Source organism: Pogoniulus pusillus, chromosome 31 (assembly GCF_015220805.1).
Source record: "Pogoniulus pusillus isolate bPogPus1 chromosome 31, bPogPus1.pri, whole genome shotgun sequence".
In the NCBI taxonomy this organism is placed as follows: domain Eukaryota; kingdom Metazoa; phylum Chordata; class Aves; order Piciformes; family Lybiidae; genus Pogoniulus; species Pogoniulus pusillus.
The window spans coordinates 5,482,754-5,501,833 of NC_087294.1; the positions used below are offsets into that span (position 1 = coordinate 5,482,754).

Genomic DNA, 19,080 nt, shown 5'->3' on the forward strand with positions numbered 1-19,080 from the left:
CCCTCCAAAACTAGCCTTTAAAATAAGTGTGAGTCATTCCAGAACAGATTCTTATGGCTGGATTAAAGTGATAGCTCTGTCAAGACTTCAACAGTATTAGTCGTGCAGGCTGAGGAGTGTAAAAACCTAGAGGAATTAGCACTGCCTGCCAGAGTATCTCATGCCCACAGGCTACTGTACCAGAGAAGAGGAATTCTTCCCCTCTGACCAGAAAATTCTGCCTCATCATGGAATACCAGGCACAAGTCATTATCTTTTATTATGTTAAGGTTTCTTAGAAGCTAGCCAAAGTATCAAGTGCAAAGAGTATTTCTAACCTTGTTTATTTCACAAAAATGAATATTAGACTTGGCCCAGGTCCATTTTTAAGTAATGTAATTTTCCATGATGCAAACATTTTCATTTCTGGGTGAAAAAAATATATTATTATTTGTCATCTTGGACTTTACAGAAATAAAAGCAGCAGGACCCTTTAATCTGTACATGGCAGAAATCGGTGGCAATACACTCGAGACGAGATCGACCTGGACAGCTTATCAGACATAAGCAAGAGTTTTGCTATTACTAAAACAAAAGAGGCCATTTACAAACCCCCACAAAATGTAAGCTATATATATATATACACCTTTAGTATCATCACTGAAATCTACTGCAGAATAATTTCTTTTCCACACACTCTAGAAGTGAGCAGCACTTTTAAGGTCAGCACGAGACAAATCTGATGATTTGAGCAGGTTTCAAAGGGCGCTGAGATTTCTGTGTCCTAATATGCATTGTACTGGCACTAATAGATCAGTAAGACACTGAGATTTTTGAGTTTTACAACAGCCAAAGCAAGATGCAAAATATCCACCCCAAAGAGATCTCTTTTTGATCTGCTTAATGCTACAAGGTGATGCAAATAGGAATTGCAAATAACGAACCAGTGCAATGTAGGTGTTGTGTGTTGCCTCCTTAGAAACCACAGAGTGTGTTATTTGCCATGAAAATGCCTGATCTAAACTCAGAACATCAAACAAAACAACAAAAAGTGCAAAGATCTTCTGTACTGAATATAAAACAGAGCAAGACATTATATGGAAGTAATAGAGACAGCTTCAAACAAGACACATGGAAGAGATGTATTATCTACTTTACTAGTTATCTATCCACACCTATTGTGATCTATAAGAGGTATTTTCCACCTGAAGTACATGCACATATCCTGTGTCAGTATATCCTGCCACACTGCCTGCATGCAGCCTCTGAAACAATGCTGAAAAGATTAAAAAAGGACAGCTCCTATGGTATGGTTTTAGGTTCACATTTCCAGGAAATACAGACTTAAAAGAGAAAAGAAAAGAAAAAGAAAGCAGACTACCAAAGGGTTAACAACTGAAGTGTGTCACATTTTACACACAGAAATTTGCCTTAAGAGAGGACCCTGGAAAAGAAGCTCCGAAGGCTAACGAACCGTATCTCCTGCAGCAAGTGAGGCAGAGCACAAACGCACCCCGCAGCTCCGCTGAGAAGGAAGATCTGGTTTATTTCACTTACCAGCATGATCCATTTTCCCCTCTCAGTGTTCAGAAATGCACTCTCCTCCAGAAAAGCAGCCGGCGCGCTCCCACTCTCTTGCTAATGAAGCTGGCTGCCCTTCTCCTGGTTATTAGACCTTGCTGGCAGTCAGAGCATACTTCATGCACTGACTGCAGCAGACATCACCAGGAAATTTATATCTCCAAGGATGACAAACAGCCATTAGCTCCATTATAGGCTGATTAGGATTGTGCGAGCCTATCAAGTAGATACTTTAATCCCCCAGGGTTTTACCTCTTCAGGGAGAAAACAAAAGAACTCCAAGCCTATAAGACTGAATATAGGTTTCTGAAAATCAAAAATATCTGTAAGGAGGATGGGTTTAATGGGTAGGAAAGCAAAACTTTAAATAACATTTAGGAGAGAATGGATTGCAGAGCAAAGGCTTGTGATTTGTCAGTGGTGCAACAGCAAAAGTTTTAAGGAGGAAAAAAAAAGGGGAGGAATCTATATTTGAGAAAGTGTCATGTTAGATCACAGTCTGCAGACATTGGTTTAGCTGTGCTTTAAATCCTGCAAGTCCTGCACCTGATGGTTTGTGAAAAGCAGAGTAGATGTGCTTATCTGCAAATGCATGTATGTATATTAATGTCTTGACATTAATTGACATTTCACAGAGAGAGTGATTTCCCATTGGAATGGGCTGCCCAGGGAGGTGGTGGAGGCACCATCCCTGGGGGTCTTCAAGAAAAGCCTGGATGAGGCACTTAGTGCCATGGTCTAGTTGACTGGCTAGGGCTGGGTGATAGATTGGACTGGATGATCTTGGAGGTCTCTTCCAACCTGCTTGATTCTATGATTCTAATTATCATAATATTCATAACTGAGTATATACATACACACCCATAGGGCTGTAATGAAAGGGTGAAAAAGCACTACAGGGATTTACTTCCCTTAAAGTCAAAGTAAAAACACATGGGATGGTGGAGGGAACAGACTTGACAAAATCTAAATGACACATGCTGAGGCGGACAAGTATTCTATATTTTCCATACCACTTGAGTTGCTGATGCACAGACTTTTCCCCCGTAGAAGTAAACAAGCTAACAAACCCAATAAAGACTCATAAAGACCTCCCTTCTCTAAAATTCTAGAGTTTCCTCCTTACAAATGGAAAAAATACTTTAGTTTGAATTTAAAAACATCTCTCCCCCGGCAGCAGGTGGTGAACAGAAGGAGTTATTTGAAGGGTACCCAGAAAATTTGGGTTCCATCCTCCATTTTGGCAATAGTTTGCTGTATAACCCTAAACAAGCATCTTGTGTCACAGTGTTTGCCCAGTGGTGAAAATGAGACCATAAACACTCACAGAGAGAGTGATTTGCCATTGGAATGGGCTGCCCAGGGAGGTGGTGGAGGCACTGTCCCTGGAGATGTTCAAGAAAAGCCTGGATGAGGCACTTAGTGCCATGGTCTAGTTGACTGGCTAGGGCTGGGTGCTAGGTTGGACTGGATGATCTTGGAGGTCTCTTCCAACCTGCTTGATTCTATGATTCTATGACTTTGGTGGAAGGGTGAATTCACACAGTACTCAACACCACACAGATTTTTGTGTTACACTGACACAAATCACCCTCAGCCTCACAGCATCCCGTCAGCCACGAAGCACTTTCTCCATTTCTCACCCCCTCACTGCCCCTTTGATCTTATTTGTCCTCTTAAAACGTTAAACAAAAGCACAGTTGCAGCACTGATCTATTTACACTGATTAAGAAGTGGAGAGAATCAATGGCTGGGAGCTAAAGTCATCAGCAAGAATGGAGAATATCTAGGGCATACTGGATATAGTCTGTGTTTCCAGAAAGGAAGCACTTGGAGGGCTGAGACTAAAGATTAGAAATCTGTCACACTTCATATTAAGATTCTATTTATAAGTGGCTTATAAAGAGCTTATAAAAATAGAACTTATCATAGACATGTTGCATTAGTTAGTCTATGTTACAGAGAGCTACAGTCACACCAATACAGAGGGTTAAAAAATTATCAATCCACTGGGTTCTGCACCAGTTAATGACAATTGATTAATGTGTCAATTTAGGTAATTGGTTAATGTGCATCTGAAGAAATACAGTTGCATGGGAGCACTAAACTGGAGGCTGTGAAGTGGCCACTCAGCAGAAGCAACCAGCTTTCTCCAGCTTCTCTGTGGAGGGTAGCTGCCTGGAGAGCACTGTGTTCTTGGAGAGAAGGAGGGAAAGCAGAGGCTCTTGGTGGGTCTTCAAAGCCTCACAGGTCTCAGAGAGACCTGTAGTGTAGCACAGGCAGACTGCTGGGGAAGGAAAAGCAGAGGATTGTGCTTTTGTGCCAGGATGCTATCGCTCAACTATGAAGTCAACCAGGGGAAGAGCAAACTGTCTGCATGAAAGGGAGATTCCCCTGAAAGGACCACAACTTCCAGGTCCATGGTGCTGCATTTACCACAGAAGTCCCTGCAGGAATGTACACTCACCAGGAAGAACTTGTGCTGTTCCTGTATTTTTATGCTTGCTGGATCCAAGGAATGGTGATATCTTCTTTTTCCCTCTCCTTTTTTTCTTCCCATTTCCCCTCAGTTCGGGTCCATTACTGAGCATTTTCACTGCCTCTAACAAACCCAACTCATCAGCTTTTGGATGTCACTTTCGTTTTATTTACTCCAATGGAATTTTTTAAGTCTTATCAAGATGTCCCCTGCTGCCCAGGATTGTCTTGGGACACCAGGTCGTGACACCTGGTTTGGAAGCGGAGCTCCGCAGAGCTGCAAAGCCTACAGGTGTCTGACTGAACCTAACCAACAGTGAGAAGCCAACCACTGCAGGATAGAATCACAGGATCATTAAAATTGGAAAAGACCTTTAGGATCATCCAGTCCAAATCTAACCCAACTACTATGACTGCTAAACTTTATCCTGAAACTCCACACCTACGTGATTTTTGAACACCTGCAGGGATGGTGACTCTACCAGCTCCCTGGGCAGCCTGCTCCAACACCTCACCACTCTTTCAGTATCTTAAATCCTAACCAGTGTGCAAATGTCTTGTGCTGATTAAAGCTGAGAGACTGTTTTTGAATCCATTATGAGTGCTTTGAGTTTCACTTGGTGTGGGAAATGGTAGCATGTACTTGAGCAGGCATCAGCCAATGGTACAGAGAGAGGAAACCAGCACTGAGTTTGGGTGCTTCATCAGGGCTATGAGAGGTAACCATCTATTAACTCTTGAAAGCTAGCTATAAATAGAAACTTAATATGACATATGCCCTAAATCTCTCCTGCTTAAACAGAAAATGACTCACCAGTACCTTCCAAAAAAAGAACTTTACAAAATACATGACTTCTTTTTTTTCCCCCTTCTAGGTAGATTAGCACATGGAAATTAATAAATGTGCACGATCAGATGCACTTCTCACAGGGATTAAAGCAATGTCTCCCTGGCTACACATGGGCAAAAGAAAGATACAGATACTAGGTGGGGTCGAACAGCAGGCTGCAATTGTTATTTAGAAGTCAACTACACATATATTCTAGACATAAATATTCTTGATGTACAAGTGCAGAACTCCATTACAGTCCATAGTTGTAAGACAGCAAAATACTTCAGTCTGTTTAAGGGCAGTTTTGAATAAGGACTGAGAAGATCACATCTGCAGAGTGTGCAGAGCTCTGTTTGCTTTCCCAAAATCTCACACTCCATCATCCTATAACCCAATTTTCTTCAGCTATGAGTGGGTCCTGGCTTACATTGGTTTCTGTCATAGGCACTTAAGACCTGGGATCAATTCCTTGTTCATCCAGTCTTTCTGAATGATTTGTGCAAGCTCCAACATAAGATATCCTACAGAACCTGTACCATGCTCAATCCCCACACCTGAGCTGTGTGAAGGGGACTGAGTCCAGCATCAGTAAGTTTGCAGATGACACCAAGCTAGGAGCAGCTGTGGATTTGTTGGAAAGTAAGAGAGCCCTGCAGAGGGACCTGGACAGGCTGGATGGGTGGGCAGAGGCCAATGGGATGAGATTTAACAAAGCCAAGTGCAGGAATCTGCACTTTGGCCACAACAACCCCAAGCAGCGCTACAGGCTGGGGACAGAGTGGCTGGAGAGCAGCCAGGAAGAAAGAGACCTGGGGGTACTGGTAGATAGTAGGCTGAAGATGAGCCAGCAGTGTGCCCAGGTGGCCAAGAGAGCCAATGGCATCCTGGCCTGCATCAGGAACAGTGTGGCCAGTAGGACAAGGGAGGTTATTCTTCCCCTGTACTCAGCACTGGTCAGGCCACACCTTGAGTGCTGTGTCCAGTTCTGGGCCCCTCAATTCAAGAGAGATGTTGAGGTGCTGGAAGGTGTCCAGAGAAGGGCAACAAAGCTGGTGAGGGGCCTGGAACACAAACCCTATGAGGAGAGGCTGAGGGAGCTGGGGGTGTTTAGCCTGGAGAAGAGGAGGCTCAGGAAGGACCTCGTTGCTGTGTACAACAACCTGAAGGGAGGTTGTAGCCAGCTGGGGGTTGGCCTCTTCTCCCAGGCAACCAGCAACAGAACAAGAAGACACAGTCTCAAGTTGTGCCAGGGGAGGTCTAGGCTGGATGTTAGGAGGAAGTTGTTGGCAGAGAGAGTGATTTGCATTGGAATGGGATGCCCAGGGAGGTGGTGGAGTCACTGTCGCTGGAGGTGTTGAAGAAAAGCCTGGGTGAGTCACTTAGTGCCATGGTCTGGCTGACTGGCTAGGGCTGGGTGCTAGGTTGGACTGGATGATGTTGAAGTCTCTTCCAACCTGGTTGATTCTATGAAATACAGGAGAGGTTTTGTGAGACCCCAGTGCCGATGGAGCGGCTAATTCAGATAATCAGTATGACCTCCTAAAGAAGAAAGCATTATGGGGTACATCAGAAGCACCACTAATTACACAGAACCCTAATTATCCCATTCTTCAATGCACCTGATGTACACAGCCTCCTGCAGTAATGATATTTGCACTTCTGGGGAAATCAGTGAGGATTCACCGAGGCAAAGCAATCTGCCCAGGTAAGTCATAAATAAAGCAGGGTAAAGAGAGACCTCAACTCCCTGCTATCAAAAACACTTTGAGATGACAAACCCACAGATCTGATCTACAGCTTCAGCTGTGCTGTTTCCAATCATGACAAAGATGCCTAAGAACACATTTAGAATATGTGAAATCTGGTTTGGCTCAGTGCAGATTTGTCACTGTTAAGATCTGACTCCACAAGATGCCATTTCAGGCAAAATGTTTCACTTCCCTTTCACTATGTCTGTTTCTTCCCACACAGAAACCATCATACAGGTGTCTCTGGGAGAAGCTGTACTTGTTTTTAGATGCTGTGGGTTTGTATAGTCAACACCAACACTCTAAATAGACAGTTTCATGCAATTGTTCCATGCATCCACCAAGTCCTGGACCATTACCATGTTGAGTACAAGGGATCTGTGTCCCTCCAGAAGATACTTCTTTCTGCAAAGTACACTTCTCTCTCCACTGGTGATGGGGCAGTTCAGCAGGGAGGAAGGGAAGAACATTCTGAAGGCACAGGAATGGAAGCAAAGCATCTGGGGCTCTACTACAGATAAATCCCAGTTTTTCAGCCAGTAACAAAGACTGGCACCTACTGCAAAAGGATGCCTTGCAAACCACACCAAAACCCTTGATTATGAACATCTCAATGAACACAAAGTTGCTAGGTGTGTGCTTTTCGTGCTGTAGGTGTGTGGAAACCACCTTTCTTCTCGTGCTTGCTTGAAAATTGCTAAGCAAAAGGGAAAGCCTCTTGAGGAAGTGCTAAGCCATACACATAGAATACGTTTCCCTAAGTTAGGGCTAACGTTTCAGCATTGTGGTGGGTTGAAAATTACCCCCAGAGAAAATAACCAGACCAGCTCAGAAGGCTTGGAAGCAAATGAAGCTACCTATTTACAGCAAGCTAAAATCTAAAAGCATATCACAGAACTTTCAGGGTTGGAAGCAACTTCCAGAGATCATTGAGTCCAACCTCTCTGACAAGGCAGGATCACCTAGGGTAGTTTGCACAGGAATGCATCCAGGCATGTTTTGAAAGTCTCCAGAGAAGGAGACTCCACAACTTCCCTGGGTATATTTTGTATATATGCAGTATGCACATATGAAATACATATACATATATTTGCAACTATTTACAAGGTAGAAGCAACACAAGGACCCCTGAATTGTTCTCAATACCCCTGGACAAACCCAGAAGAGTTTCCAGCAATTGGACCCACTCCCTCCTCCCTCTCCCTCTCTTCTCCCGTTACCTTGTACCAGTGAGAAGGTTAGGGCAGAGATAAGGGGAGTAGTACGGAGCAGAGAGTTGCAAGGAGATGGAAGCCTGGACAGAAAGAAGATAGAATTGTTTATGCACTGATTTTTTATCCCAATTAGTAAACCCATGAATGATACAGACTTTATCATTCTTGTTCTTTTTACAACCAACCCTCTAATCTATTTACATTCTGCACTGAACTTTCAGGAAAGTCCTGATTTCTCTGTTGGAATTTTCCAGTAAGTCTTAAACCACTACCAGCATATGGCAGAAATGATCTCTAGCAAAACCCTTTCCCAAGCCCAGCAACAATTTCCAGCACCACCAGGAGAAGATTTTGGCAAACATCTTTTCCCCACCTCACAGAAGCAGAAGACTTTGAAAGCATAATAGTAATAGGGATGCTCTTTTTCTGGGAAGAAGCTGTGGTTCAACCTGAAAATACTGTTAATATACTGCTTTAAGTGCAGAGACTACTTTATTTTGCTGAGCAAACAACAGGAGCCTTTTGTTCCATGGGAGGACTTTAGCCTTGAATAGCCAGGCCAGATGCAGAGGTTCTGACTCTTGCCAAAAGCTGCAAGGGGAGAAGGAGCATCACTGAAGCAAACAGACTTAATAGAAAACAAGAAGAGAGTGGGATCCAGACAGCAATGTGTAGTCATTGTAGGTGGAGAGTTTCACAGCACAGATGGGTTTTCAGAGGGAGCAGGAAGGGGCCAGGCATATGTATGTGTATAGTGCAGAGAGAGTGACAGGGTTGAGTGAGAGGAGGCACAGAGGCAGTGGGAGGGTAAGCAGGGACATGGGGAGAGGTCAAGAAAGGGGTTTCAGCACATCATGAAAAGTGGTGCTCAGCAGGAGATAGAAGTGTGGACAAGAAAAACACCTCCAAATGCTTGATTATTTAATTAAGTCCTAATTTGTTTCTGAATCCTGGCTTTTAGTGAACTCATATCCAGAAGGAGGCGTGCTACATATTTGATTTGCAACATCTGGAAAAGTAAACACAATTTCCCCCCCCCCCCCCCCCCCCCCCCCCCCCCCCTTTAGACTTCCCACTCATCCTGATATACAGCCAGGCAGGCTTGCTTATGCCTAGCTGCCTACTTACACCTGGAAATCTTTAGAGGATTTAATGGACTGGAATAAGCTTGAACAATTTATGCCATGCCCTAACACGACCATGACATGCTCATAAAAACGCCATGTGTCAGACTCATCTGCACTCTCTCCTCCCTCTTAGCCATCACTTCTGTACTACTTTTCCTTCTTGACTCCTTTTGCCCTCTCTTAGGCATACAGACACACACACACACTGAACTGTGGTTAATCCTCCATGTTCCACTCTTACTGGAAGTCAAACTCTCAAAGCTTGTCATGTACCAGCTCACAAAGTCTCAAAGCTTGTCGTGTACTAGCTCATAAAGCCAGACTCATCTGCACTCTCTCCTCCCTCTTAGCCACCACTTCTGTACTACTTTTCCTTCTTGACCCCTCTATCCCTCTCATAGGCATACAAACACACACATGAACTGAACTGTGGTTAATCCTCCATGTTCCACTCTTCCTGGAAGTCAAACTCTCAAAGCTTGTCATGTACCAGCTCACGAAGACCCAAGTGGGGCTGCAACAGTAGAAAAGTGTATGGATGCAGAACTGCCACAGATCTTCCACTGAACTGTCAGGTATTTGCTCTCAGAAACAAAACACACACTTCTGTTTGCATTTAGAGTCTCCCAGAACTGGAAATTACTTGGAAAAGCAAATGGCTACTGAAGGGATTAAGGCTATGATATGGGAAAGTGCAGAAGAGATAATTTTTCCCTGCCATAGAAAAACTGGGTAAGTATTCTGGGAGACAGACTACAAGGCCTGCACAGCCACTTACAAACCATGGTGTGGGTGTTCATGCATTAATATAACATATTGCTCACATAAGTGAATTCTGTCAAGCAAACTGAAATAACCTTTCCTTTTCTCTTTAAATATCACAAACAAATGCATTGAGATGAACTACTATTCCTATGGAAACAGCAAGGGGCTCCAACCAAAACCTTGTCTCAGATAATGACCTTTGCTATCCAGAGTGCCAGGCTAGATCTGGCATAAGAAATAAGGTGGATAGATTCAAAATAAGACTGTTGAGTGTAGTTATAATGTAGCAGGCAGATAGAAATGTCAGCATTATATGGTAAAAACATGAAATAGAACATTTCTATCCATATGAGCTTTGTGAAATGAAGTCCAGGGAGGTGGTAGAGTCACCATCCCTGCAGGTGTTCAAGAAAAGCCTGGATGAGGCATTTAGTGCCATGGTCTGGTTGACTGGCTAGGGCTGGGTGCTAGGTTGGACTAGCTGATCTTGGAGGTCTCCTCCAACCTGGTTGATTCTATGATTCTGTGAAAAGCCATTTTATGGTCTTCAGGCTTCCCACACCTGAGCTAGACAATTATAAAGGCTGTTCATAAAATGATCTGGCTTTGAAAAATATATGAACATCTTTTAATGTTCTGAAAGCACCATGATATTTGGCTAGATGCAGCATTTGTATTTGGACAGATTTCCTATGAAGAGGCCAAACTGAAGCTCTGGATTTAAGGAGCACCAGTTTTGGATCTCAGTTCATCTCTGGTTCACTCAAAACATGGCTGATACAGCAACATCTTGCTCTCAGTAACTAGCCTGATGAGGATGGTTAATATAAGCCAAAAAATGCTTAGCCTTCTGTTGCAATATTAAAACGTGAAAATGGTTTGAGTCCCAAGGGGCAAAGCACCAAGAAAAACACAAAGCCTTTTAGTCTGTTAGAAATAGATACAAGAAGAATGGCTGAAAACTGAGAATAGACACTTTTTTGAGTAAAGCAAGTACCCTCAAGGATTAGTGCTGGGCCCCATCCACTTTAACATCTTCATAGATGACCTGGATGAGGGCATGGAGTCAGTCATCAGCAAGTTTGCAGATGACACTAAGCTGGGGGCAGATGTGGCTGGGTTGCAGGGCAGAAGGGCTCTGCAGTGGGACCTTGACCGCCTGGACAGATGGGCAGAGTCCAAGGGGATGGCTTCAATAGCTCCAAGTGCAGGGTGCTGCACTTTGGACACAGCAACCCCATGCAGAGATACAGGCTGGGGTCGGAGTGGCTGGAGAGCAGCCAGACAGAGAGGGATCTGGGGGTGCTGATTGATACCTGCCTGAACATGAGCCAGCAGTGTGCCCAGGTGGCCAAGAGAGCCAGTGGCATCCTGGCCTGCATCAGGAATGGTGTGGCCAGCAGGAGCAGGGAGGTCATTCTGCCCCTGTACTCTGCACTGCTTAGACCACACCTTGAGTCCTGTGTTCAGTTCTGGGCCCCCCAGTTTAGGAGGGACATTGAGATGCTTGAGCATGTCCAGAGAAGGGCGACGAGGCTGGGGAGAGGCCTTGAGCACAGCCCTACGAGGAGAGGCTGAGGGAGCTGGGATTGGTTAGCCTGGAGAAGAGGAGGCTCAGGGCAGACCTTATTGCTGCCTACAACTACCTGAGGGGTGGTTGTGGCCAGGAGGAGGTTGCTCTCTTCTCTCAGGTGGCCAGCACCAGAACACAGCCTCAAGCTGTGCCAGGGGAGATTTAGGCTGGAGGTGAGGAGAAAGTTCTTCACTGAGAGAGTCATTGGACACTGGAATGGGCTGCCCGGGGAGGTGGTGGAGTCGCCGTCCCTGGGGCTGTTCAAGGCAAGGTTGGACGTGGCACTTGGTGCCATGGTCTAGCCTTGAGCTCTGTGGTAAAGGGTTGGACTTGATGATCTGTGAGGTCTCTTCCAACCTTGGTGATACTGTGATACCTATCACAACAGCAAGAGTGATTAAGCTACCAAGGCTATTGGTGGATTTTCTGCCTCTGGAGGAACATCACGTCAGGACTCAGTATCTTTCTGGATGATAATGACCAAACACAAGTTACTGATCTGAACAAAAGGGTAGAATCAAGTAAATTTAAAGGCTTGTTTTGCACAAGTCAGACCTAATAACCTAAGTGCCATGAATAGATGTTTTCATTATTTTGCTGAAGTGAAACACCAGACTTTTATCATGCTTTAATGACTCCATATGATAGATTCACAAAACATTTTTCCCTGCTTATCTCAAGACCTTAATCTTACCTTCTGACCACCACTTGTGTGTTTTATAGATTTGTCTCTCACAATTTCACATACAGTAAAGAGAGAGGGAATTTAAGCTTACTTAAAAGCATTCATTTCATTTCAGTTTTCCCTTAAAATCTGCTAATGGATAATTCAGTAAAAGGAAACCAAGGAGACAGAATAAATCCTGTCCTGAGAACCTGAATTGATAGGCCACTCTTGGTGAAGCCAACAGCAGCATTTCCACTTCAGTGGAGCCAGGACTTCATCTCCGGACCTAAAACGTGACTAGGCTTATGTTAAGAACAGGGATGATTCTGGCTACATCAGTTGTTTCAAGTAGTATGAGTAAAAACACATGAAGAAAGACTTCATGGAATAGAAAAGTACATTTCAGATACTTACTGGTATTTGCCTTACTTGGAGTAAAGTTCAGGCAGGGCAGATCTAGCTAATTAGCACTTAAACATCAAATTGCCACCCTTAGGAAAATGATCAAATAAGCACTGAGGGGAAAAAAAATGTCTTTCAAACTCTGAAGACTGAAAACTAGTGTGAAGTTAGGCATTGCACATGATGCACTCTACATTTAGCCATACAAATATGAGCTCTTTGGGAATTAGTGTTTTGTAACTTGATTCTTGAGACAGAAATCTAAGCGGGTGTAAATTAGAAGCAATCAGAGGAGAGATCTGGACAGCCTGAATAGATGGGCTGAGGTCAATGGTATGAGATTCAACGAGGTCAAGTACCAAGTGCTGCACTTGGGCCACAACAACCCCATGCAATGCTACAGGCTTGGGGAAGAGTGGCTGGAAAGCTCCCCAGCAGAGAAGGACCCGGAGGTGTTGATTGACAGATGGCTAAGCATTAGCCAGCAGTGTGCTCAGGTGGCCAAAAAGGCCATCAGCACCTTGGCCTGTATCAGGAATAGTGTGGCAAGCAGGTCTAGGCACTCTGAGGCCACAGTACTGTGTTCAGCTTTGGGCCTCTCACTACAAGAAAGATATTGTTGTGCCAGAGTGCATCCAAAGAAGAGAAAACAAATTAGTGAAGGGTCTTGAACAAAAAACTCACAAGGAGCAGCTTAGGGAACTGGAGTTGTTTGGTCTTCATAAGAGAAGGCTGAGGGGAGATCTTATCACCCTCTACAATTACCTCACAGGAGGTTGGAGTGAGTAGGGAGTTGGTCTCTTCACACATGCAGCAAGTATCAGGACAAGAGCATTTGTTCTCAAGTCATACTGGGGAGATTCAGGTTGAGTACTACAAAAAAGGTCTCCACAGAAGGGGTTGCCAAGCACTGGAACAGGTTGCCCATGCAGGCGGTGAATTCACCATCCCTGGAGGTATTCAAAAGATGCATGGATGAAATGCTTAGGGACATGGTTTAGTGGTAGTGGTGGGACTGCAAGCTCAAGGCAAGTGGTAGGACTTGATGATCTCAAAGGTCTTCCAGCGTCAACAGTCCTATGATTCTGTGACACACTTGAGAAGATCCACTAAAGAAAGGTATAACTTCAGCTTGTTACCTTACTGTCTGTTCCTCTGACACTATCACATACACCTCACTACTAGCCTGCATTGCTCGTGCAGTCCACAGTGCACATCAAAAATACAAAGTCCATCAGCCAGAAATGACCACTGAAGGAGCACTGTTAAGTGCTGCAAATGTTCTGCAATATTCTAAAGGGGAATGGTAGGTTCACCCAACTAGAGCAAAGGACACTGTGTTCTCCCAAATGAGATAAAAATGTATTTATCTATACTTATAAGTTTAGTCTATATTACTGTACTGGGACTACAGTCTCAATTGCAACTTCTATTCCAAACAGAAGGGATTCACTTTATCCAAGGGATGGTGTCCAGTTAGTATCTATATAAGAGCAATTAGTATCTGTATGAGGTCTGATGGACCTCATCTCCTCAAGATCAGGATTACTACTACTTCAGCCTCTGAGTTTCCATATAGTTGCAAATGTTACTTTCCTCCTTCACAGGCAGGAGCTCAAGCTAAATGGGCTGTGGCACTGAAACGTGGCCAGCATACCTAAACTGAGTCTGTCTATTTAGTGCAGCAGAGGCCCCTGAAACAAAACACCTTCTTCCCTATGTCTACTTCATCTGACTAAAAGTGAGATATTTATGAATGAGAACTTCCTCCATGTGATCTGCCTTCTCAAGGGATCCAGTTAGACTAGAATCACAGCTCCAGATGCTGCTAGAGCTTCATATTTACAGCAAAGGATATTTCTTTTTAATGACTAGCCTGGAGAAGAGGAGGCTCAGGGGTGATCTTATTACTGTCTACAACTACCTGAAGGGGCATTGTAGCCAGGTGGGGGGTGGCCTCTTCTCCCAGGCAACCAGCAATAGAACAAGGGGACACAGTCTCAAGTTGTGCCAGGGTAGGTATAGGCTGGATGTTAGGAAGAAGTTCTTCACAGAGAGAGTGATTGGCATTGGAATGGGCTGCCCAGGGAGGTGGTGGAGGCACCGTCCCTGGGGGTCTTCAAGAAAAGCCTGGATGAGGCACTTAGTGCCATGGTCTGGTTGATTGGTTAGGGCTGGGTGCTAGGTTGGACTGGATGATCTTGGAGGTCTCTTCCAACCTGGTTGATTCTATGATTCTATGACTAATAGTCAGAGGCTGTTGGTGCATGTGTAATTCAATGCTCAGTACCCTTGTCAGTCACATGAATTTCTGTATTCACACTGACATCTATTAACTCTTGTCCTTAACTGCTTTAGGTACCAAATAAAGGATCACTTTACCTTGCACAGCTTCATAATTTTCTAAAACCAGCAGTGAAAGAGAGGTTCAGTGCACCTCAAAGGCAGTGACAGGATAGGTGTATTTTGATTTTTATAAGTTATGTATTTGACATGAAAGAGGCTAGTGACCAATACTAGTTCCTTTTACTGTCATTGATCACAGAATATTAGAGGCTGGAAGGAACCTCCACAGATCAGTCCAACCTCCCCGCCAAAGCAGGATCCAGGCAGGTTTTGAAAGTCTCCAGAGAAGAAGACTCCACAACCTCTCTGGGGAGCCTGTTCCAGTGCTCTGTCACCTTCACTGTAAAGAAGTTTCTCCCTTAGTTGAGGTGAAACCTTCTCTGTTCAAGTTTGTATCCATTGTTCCTTATCTTATCACTGTGGACCACTGAAAAGAAATTGGCTCCATCCACTTGATACCCACCCCTCAGATATTCGTACACACTGATCAGATCTCCTCTCAGTCTTCTCTTCTCCAGACTCAACAGCCCCAAGTTTCTCAGTCTCTCTCCATAGGGGAGATGCTCAAGTTTCCCAGTCATCCTCGTGGCCAGGAAACTCAGGCAACCACCAACAGAACAAGGGGACACAGTCTCAAGTTGTGCCTGGGGAAGTCTAGGCTGGATGTTAGGAGGAAGTTGTTGTCAGAGAGAGTGATTGGCATTGGAATGGGCTGCCCAGGGAGGTGGTGGAGTCACTGTCCCTGGAGGTGTTCATGCAAAGCCTGGGTGAGGCACTTAGTGCCATGGTCTGGTTGACTGGCTAGGGCTGGGTGCTAGGTTGGACTGGATGATCTTGGAGGTCTCTTCCAACATGGTTGATTCTAGGAACTCAGCTACATGTTATAAATCTGGTTGAAATTGCTTGGATGCTTTGCTCAGAAGCAGGCATGCCTGGGGAAGAAGGGCAGAAAGAGCAGAAAATCTGTCCAAGGAGGCAACCACAAAGCCATGGAAATTCTGGAAAAATATCTCAGGAAAAGTCTAAGCACCAAACAGCAGCTGAAAAAGACTGAGCCATGAGCAATGAAACTATATCCTCTTGTTTGACTACTGCTGACTTTAGGGAAACAAAACTTGGTGTACAAACAGATAAAGAAAACAGAGCCACTCCTCTTTCTATTATCATAGGATCATAGGATATTAGGGTTTGGAAGGGACCCAAAGATATTATCGAGTCCAACCCCCCTGCCAGAGCAGGACAATCCTATCTAACAGAGATCACAGAGGAACACATCCAGACAGGCCTTGAAAGGCTCCAGAGAAGGAGAATCCGCAGCCTCCCTGGGGAGCCTGTGCCAGTGCTCTGGGACCCTTACAGGAAAGAAGTTCCCCCTTGTGTTGAGGTGGAACCTCTTTTGCTGCAACTTACACCCATTGTTCCTTGTCCTATCCCAGGGAGCAGTGAGCAGAGCCTGTCCTCCCCTCCTGGCAGCCTTCAGATACTTATAAACATTTATCAAATCCCCTCTAAGTCTTCTTTTCTCCAGACTAAACAGCCCCAGGTCCCTCAGCCTCTCCTCATCAGCCATGCCCTCCTGTCCTCTAATCATCCTCCTAGCCCTTCACTGGACCCTCTCCAGCAGATCCCTGTCACAGTATCACAGTATCATCAGGGTTGGAAGAGACCTCACAGATCATCAAGTCCAACCCTTTACCACAGAGCTCGAGGCTAGACCATGGCACCAAGTGCCACGTCCAACCCCGCCTTGAAGTGCCCCAGGGACGGTGACTCCACCACCTCCCCCCTCCTCAACTGGGGAGCCCAAAACTGAACACAGTATTCAATGTTATCAATTTCTCCTCTTTAGCATAGAAAATTGCACAGAAGTTTCAAAGAGGGGCCAAATACACGTGGCAAGTTGGTTTGTGACACTTCTTTCCTTCCTCAGCTATTACCCAACATACTGTATTGTAACGTGCCTTTCACCTGGGCATCTATTCTGAGGGCATCATGTGAGGTAGTTCAATCCCTTTTGTGGCAAACAAGTCAGCACAGTTTTCCTGGGGTGGTAATCAGACGTAAAAAGAGCTCCAAAGCAACATTTGTACAGCATTGTTCCTTTCTTTTTCCTTTACAATAGCACTGACTTGCAATTGCAGTGCCTATTTGGTGTCTAATCCAGGATGCTGTAATTAACTTCTGAACACAGGTCTTTATACTAAAGCATCAACAAAGATGTAGGAGGGAAACTGATGTAGCCTGCTTCATTTATTTCTAAAAATAACAACATTGCATCAGGAACATATTGCTTGAATTTGCCCAAAGAGTATATTTGGAAGCATGGGGAAAACTGCCCTTGAGACCAATATGAATAAGCTCATTAAAGACCTTATAAAAGGTGATTAGATACTTTAAAGCTCCCCTCCTCCATTCATTGCAGGGTGATGAGAACTGTAAGTTTCTTTGCTTCAATGAGGAACAGAATATTACAGAAGGATCCTGACAAAAATACATTTGAAATACTTTGTTACCTGCATTATTAATGGTTTGAATTATTAAAATGTAATGAATTTGACACAGCTAATTACTCCACAGCTGAAATTTTGCTTTTGCCACTACACTCAGCCTGGATTACAATGAAGATTGCTCCCTCTTTGACTCCCCATTTCCCTGTTTGGTTTTCAAGCACAGGCACTCTGTCTTTCGACAATTCCTTTCTCTAATTTGCTTTCAGTCTATCATCATGGAGAAATGGCACAATCATAAAATCATAGAGTCAACCAGGTTGGAAGAGACCTCCAAGATCATCCACTCCAACCTAGCACCCAGCCCTAGCCAGTCCACTAGACCATGGCACCAAGTGCCTCATCCAGTCCTTTCTTGATCATGAATAGTCCTAACATCTCCAGCTTTTCATTCTCCACTTCCCTGCTCATGCTGCAGTCTTCAAGTCTGCAAACTTGAAACAGTAAATTTCTATCAGGCAGCTTCAGCATTTCTCCAAACCAATTCTTTCAAACATCTTCAATTTAAATCCTTACAAAACCTTGGCACTGAGCATAGAATCATAGAATCAAGCAGGTTGGAAGAGACCTCCAACATCATCCAGTCCAACCTAGCACCCAGCCCTAGCCAGTCAACCAGACCATGGCACTAAGTGCCTCAGCCAGGCTTTGCTTGAACACCTCCAGGGACAGTGCCTCCACCACCTCCCTGGGCAGCCCATTCCAATGCCAATCACTCTCTCTGACAACAACTTCCTCCTAACATCCAGCCTAGACTTCCACCAGCACAACTTGAGACTGTGTCCCCTTGTTCTGTTGCTGGTTGCCTGGCAGAAGAGACCAACCCCCACCTGGCTACAGCCTCCCTTCAGGTAGTTGTAGACAGCAATGAGGTCACCCCTGAGCCTCCTCTTCTCTAGGCTGCACACCCCCAGCTCCCTCAGCCTCTCCTCATAGGATTTGTGTTCCAGGCCCCTCACCAGCTTTGTTGCCCTTCTCTGGACACCTTCCAGCACCTCAACATCTCTCTTGAATTGAGGGGCCCAGAACTGGACACAGCACTCAAGGTGTGGCCTCACCACTGCTGAGTACAGGGGAAGAATAACCTCCCTTGTCCTACTGGCCACACTGTTCCTGATGCAGGCCAGGATGCCATTGGCTCTCTTGGCCACCTGGGCACACTGCTGCCTCATCTTCAGCCTACTATCTATCAGTACCACCAGGTCCCTTTCCTCCTGGCTGCTCTCCAACCACTCAGTCCCCAGCCTGTAGCGCTGCTTGGGGTTGTTGTGGCCAAAGTGCAGAACCCTGCACTTGGCCTTGTTCAGTCTCATCCCTTTGGCCTCTGCCCACCCATCCAGCCTGTCCAGGTCCCTCTGCAGGGCTCTCCTACCTTCCAGCATAAATTATTTGGCAGTGATTAACCTCTCAAGTACTTTGGAATTTTACCTGGATTTTGATAATACATTCTCTGTGTACCATAGTTGCATGAAAACCAGATCAAAGGAGGAGTATGCAACTGGCAGAAAGCTGCATTACCTCTTTACTTGAATGTGTGAAGATCATTTTGGCTCCCAGTGCTGTTCCCCAAAGTGCTTGTAACATTTCTGCCTTCATAATAGCTCCAAGATTTTGCAAGGGTATTCTGTAATCTGATGTTCAAATCAAAACTGAAGTACTGAGTAGAAGTGGGCCACAGACTTCCCCTTGCAGGATGTTGCTTGCCCTTTTAGTCTGACAGAAAGGTACTGATAAATACTTTTGAGAGCAGTTTATCAAACTGTGGTAGATGTACTTCATGGAGATTTAATCTAGGCCATGTTTCTTTAGGCTATGTCTAAAACACAGTCATGGAACCACTGCAAAAGCCTTTCTGTCATGA

The 19,080-nt window shown here is 44.8% G+C and overlaps 1 protein-coding gene across 3 annotated transcripts in view; it reads right to left on the minus strand.

The window, feature by feature from the left end:
• Positions 1-19,080, minus strand: part of PHACTR2 (phosphatase and actin regulator 2) — a 174,071-nt gene that overhangs the window by 134,497 nt on the left and 20,494 nt on the right. The window contains exon 1 of one of the 3 annotated variants that reach the window (XM_064169168.1): positions 1,537-1,838. The exons of the other annotated variants lie outside the window; for them this stretch is intronic. Coding sequence (XP_064025238.1) covers positions 1,537-1,549 — 13 coding nt within the window. The 5' untranslated portion in view covers positions 1,550-1,838. Of the gene's footprint in view, positions 1-1,536; positions 1,839-19,080 lie in introns of those variants that run through there. 3 annotated transcript variants of the gene reach the window in all.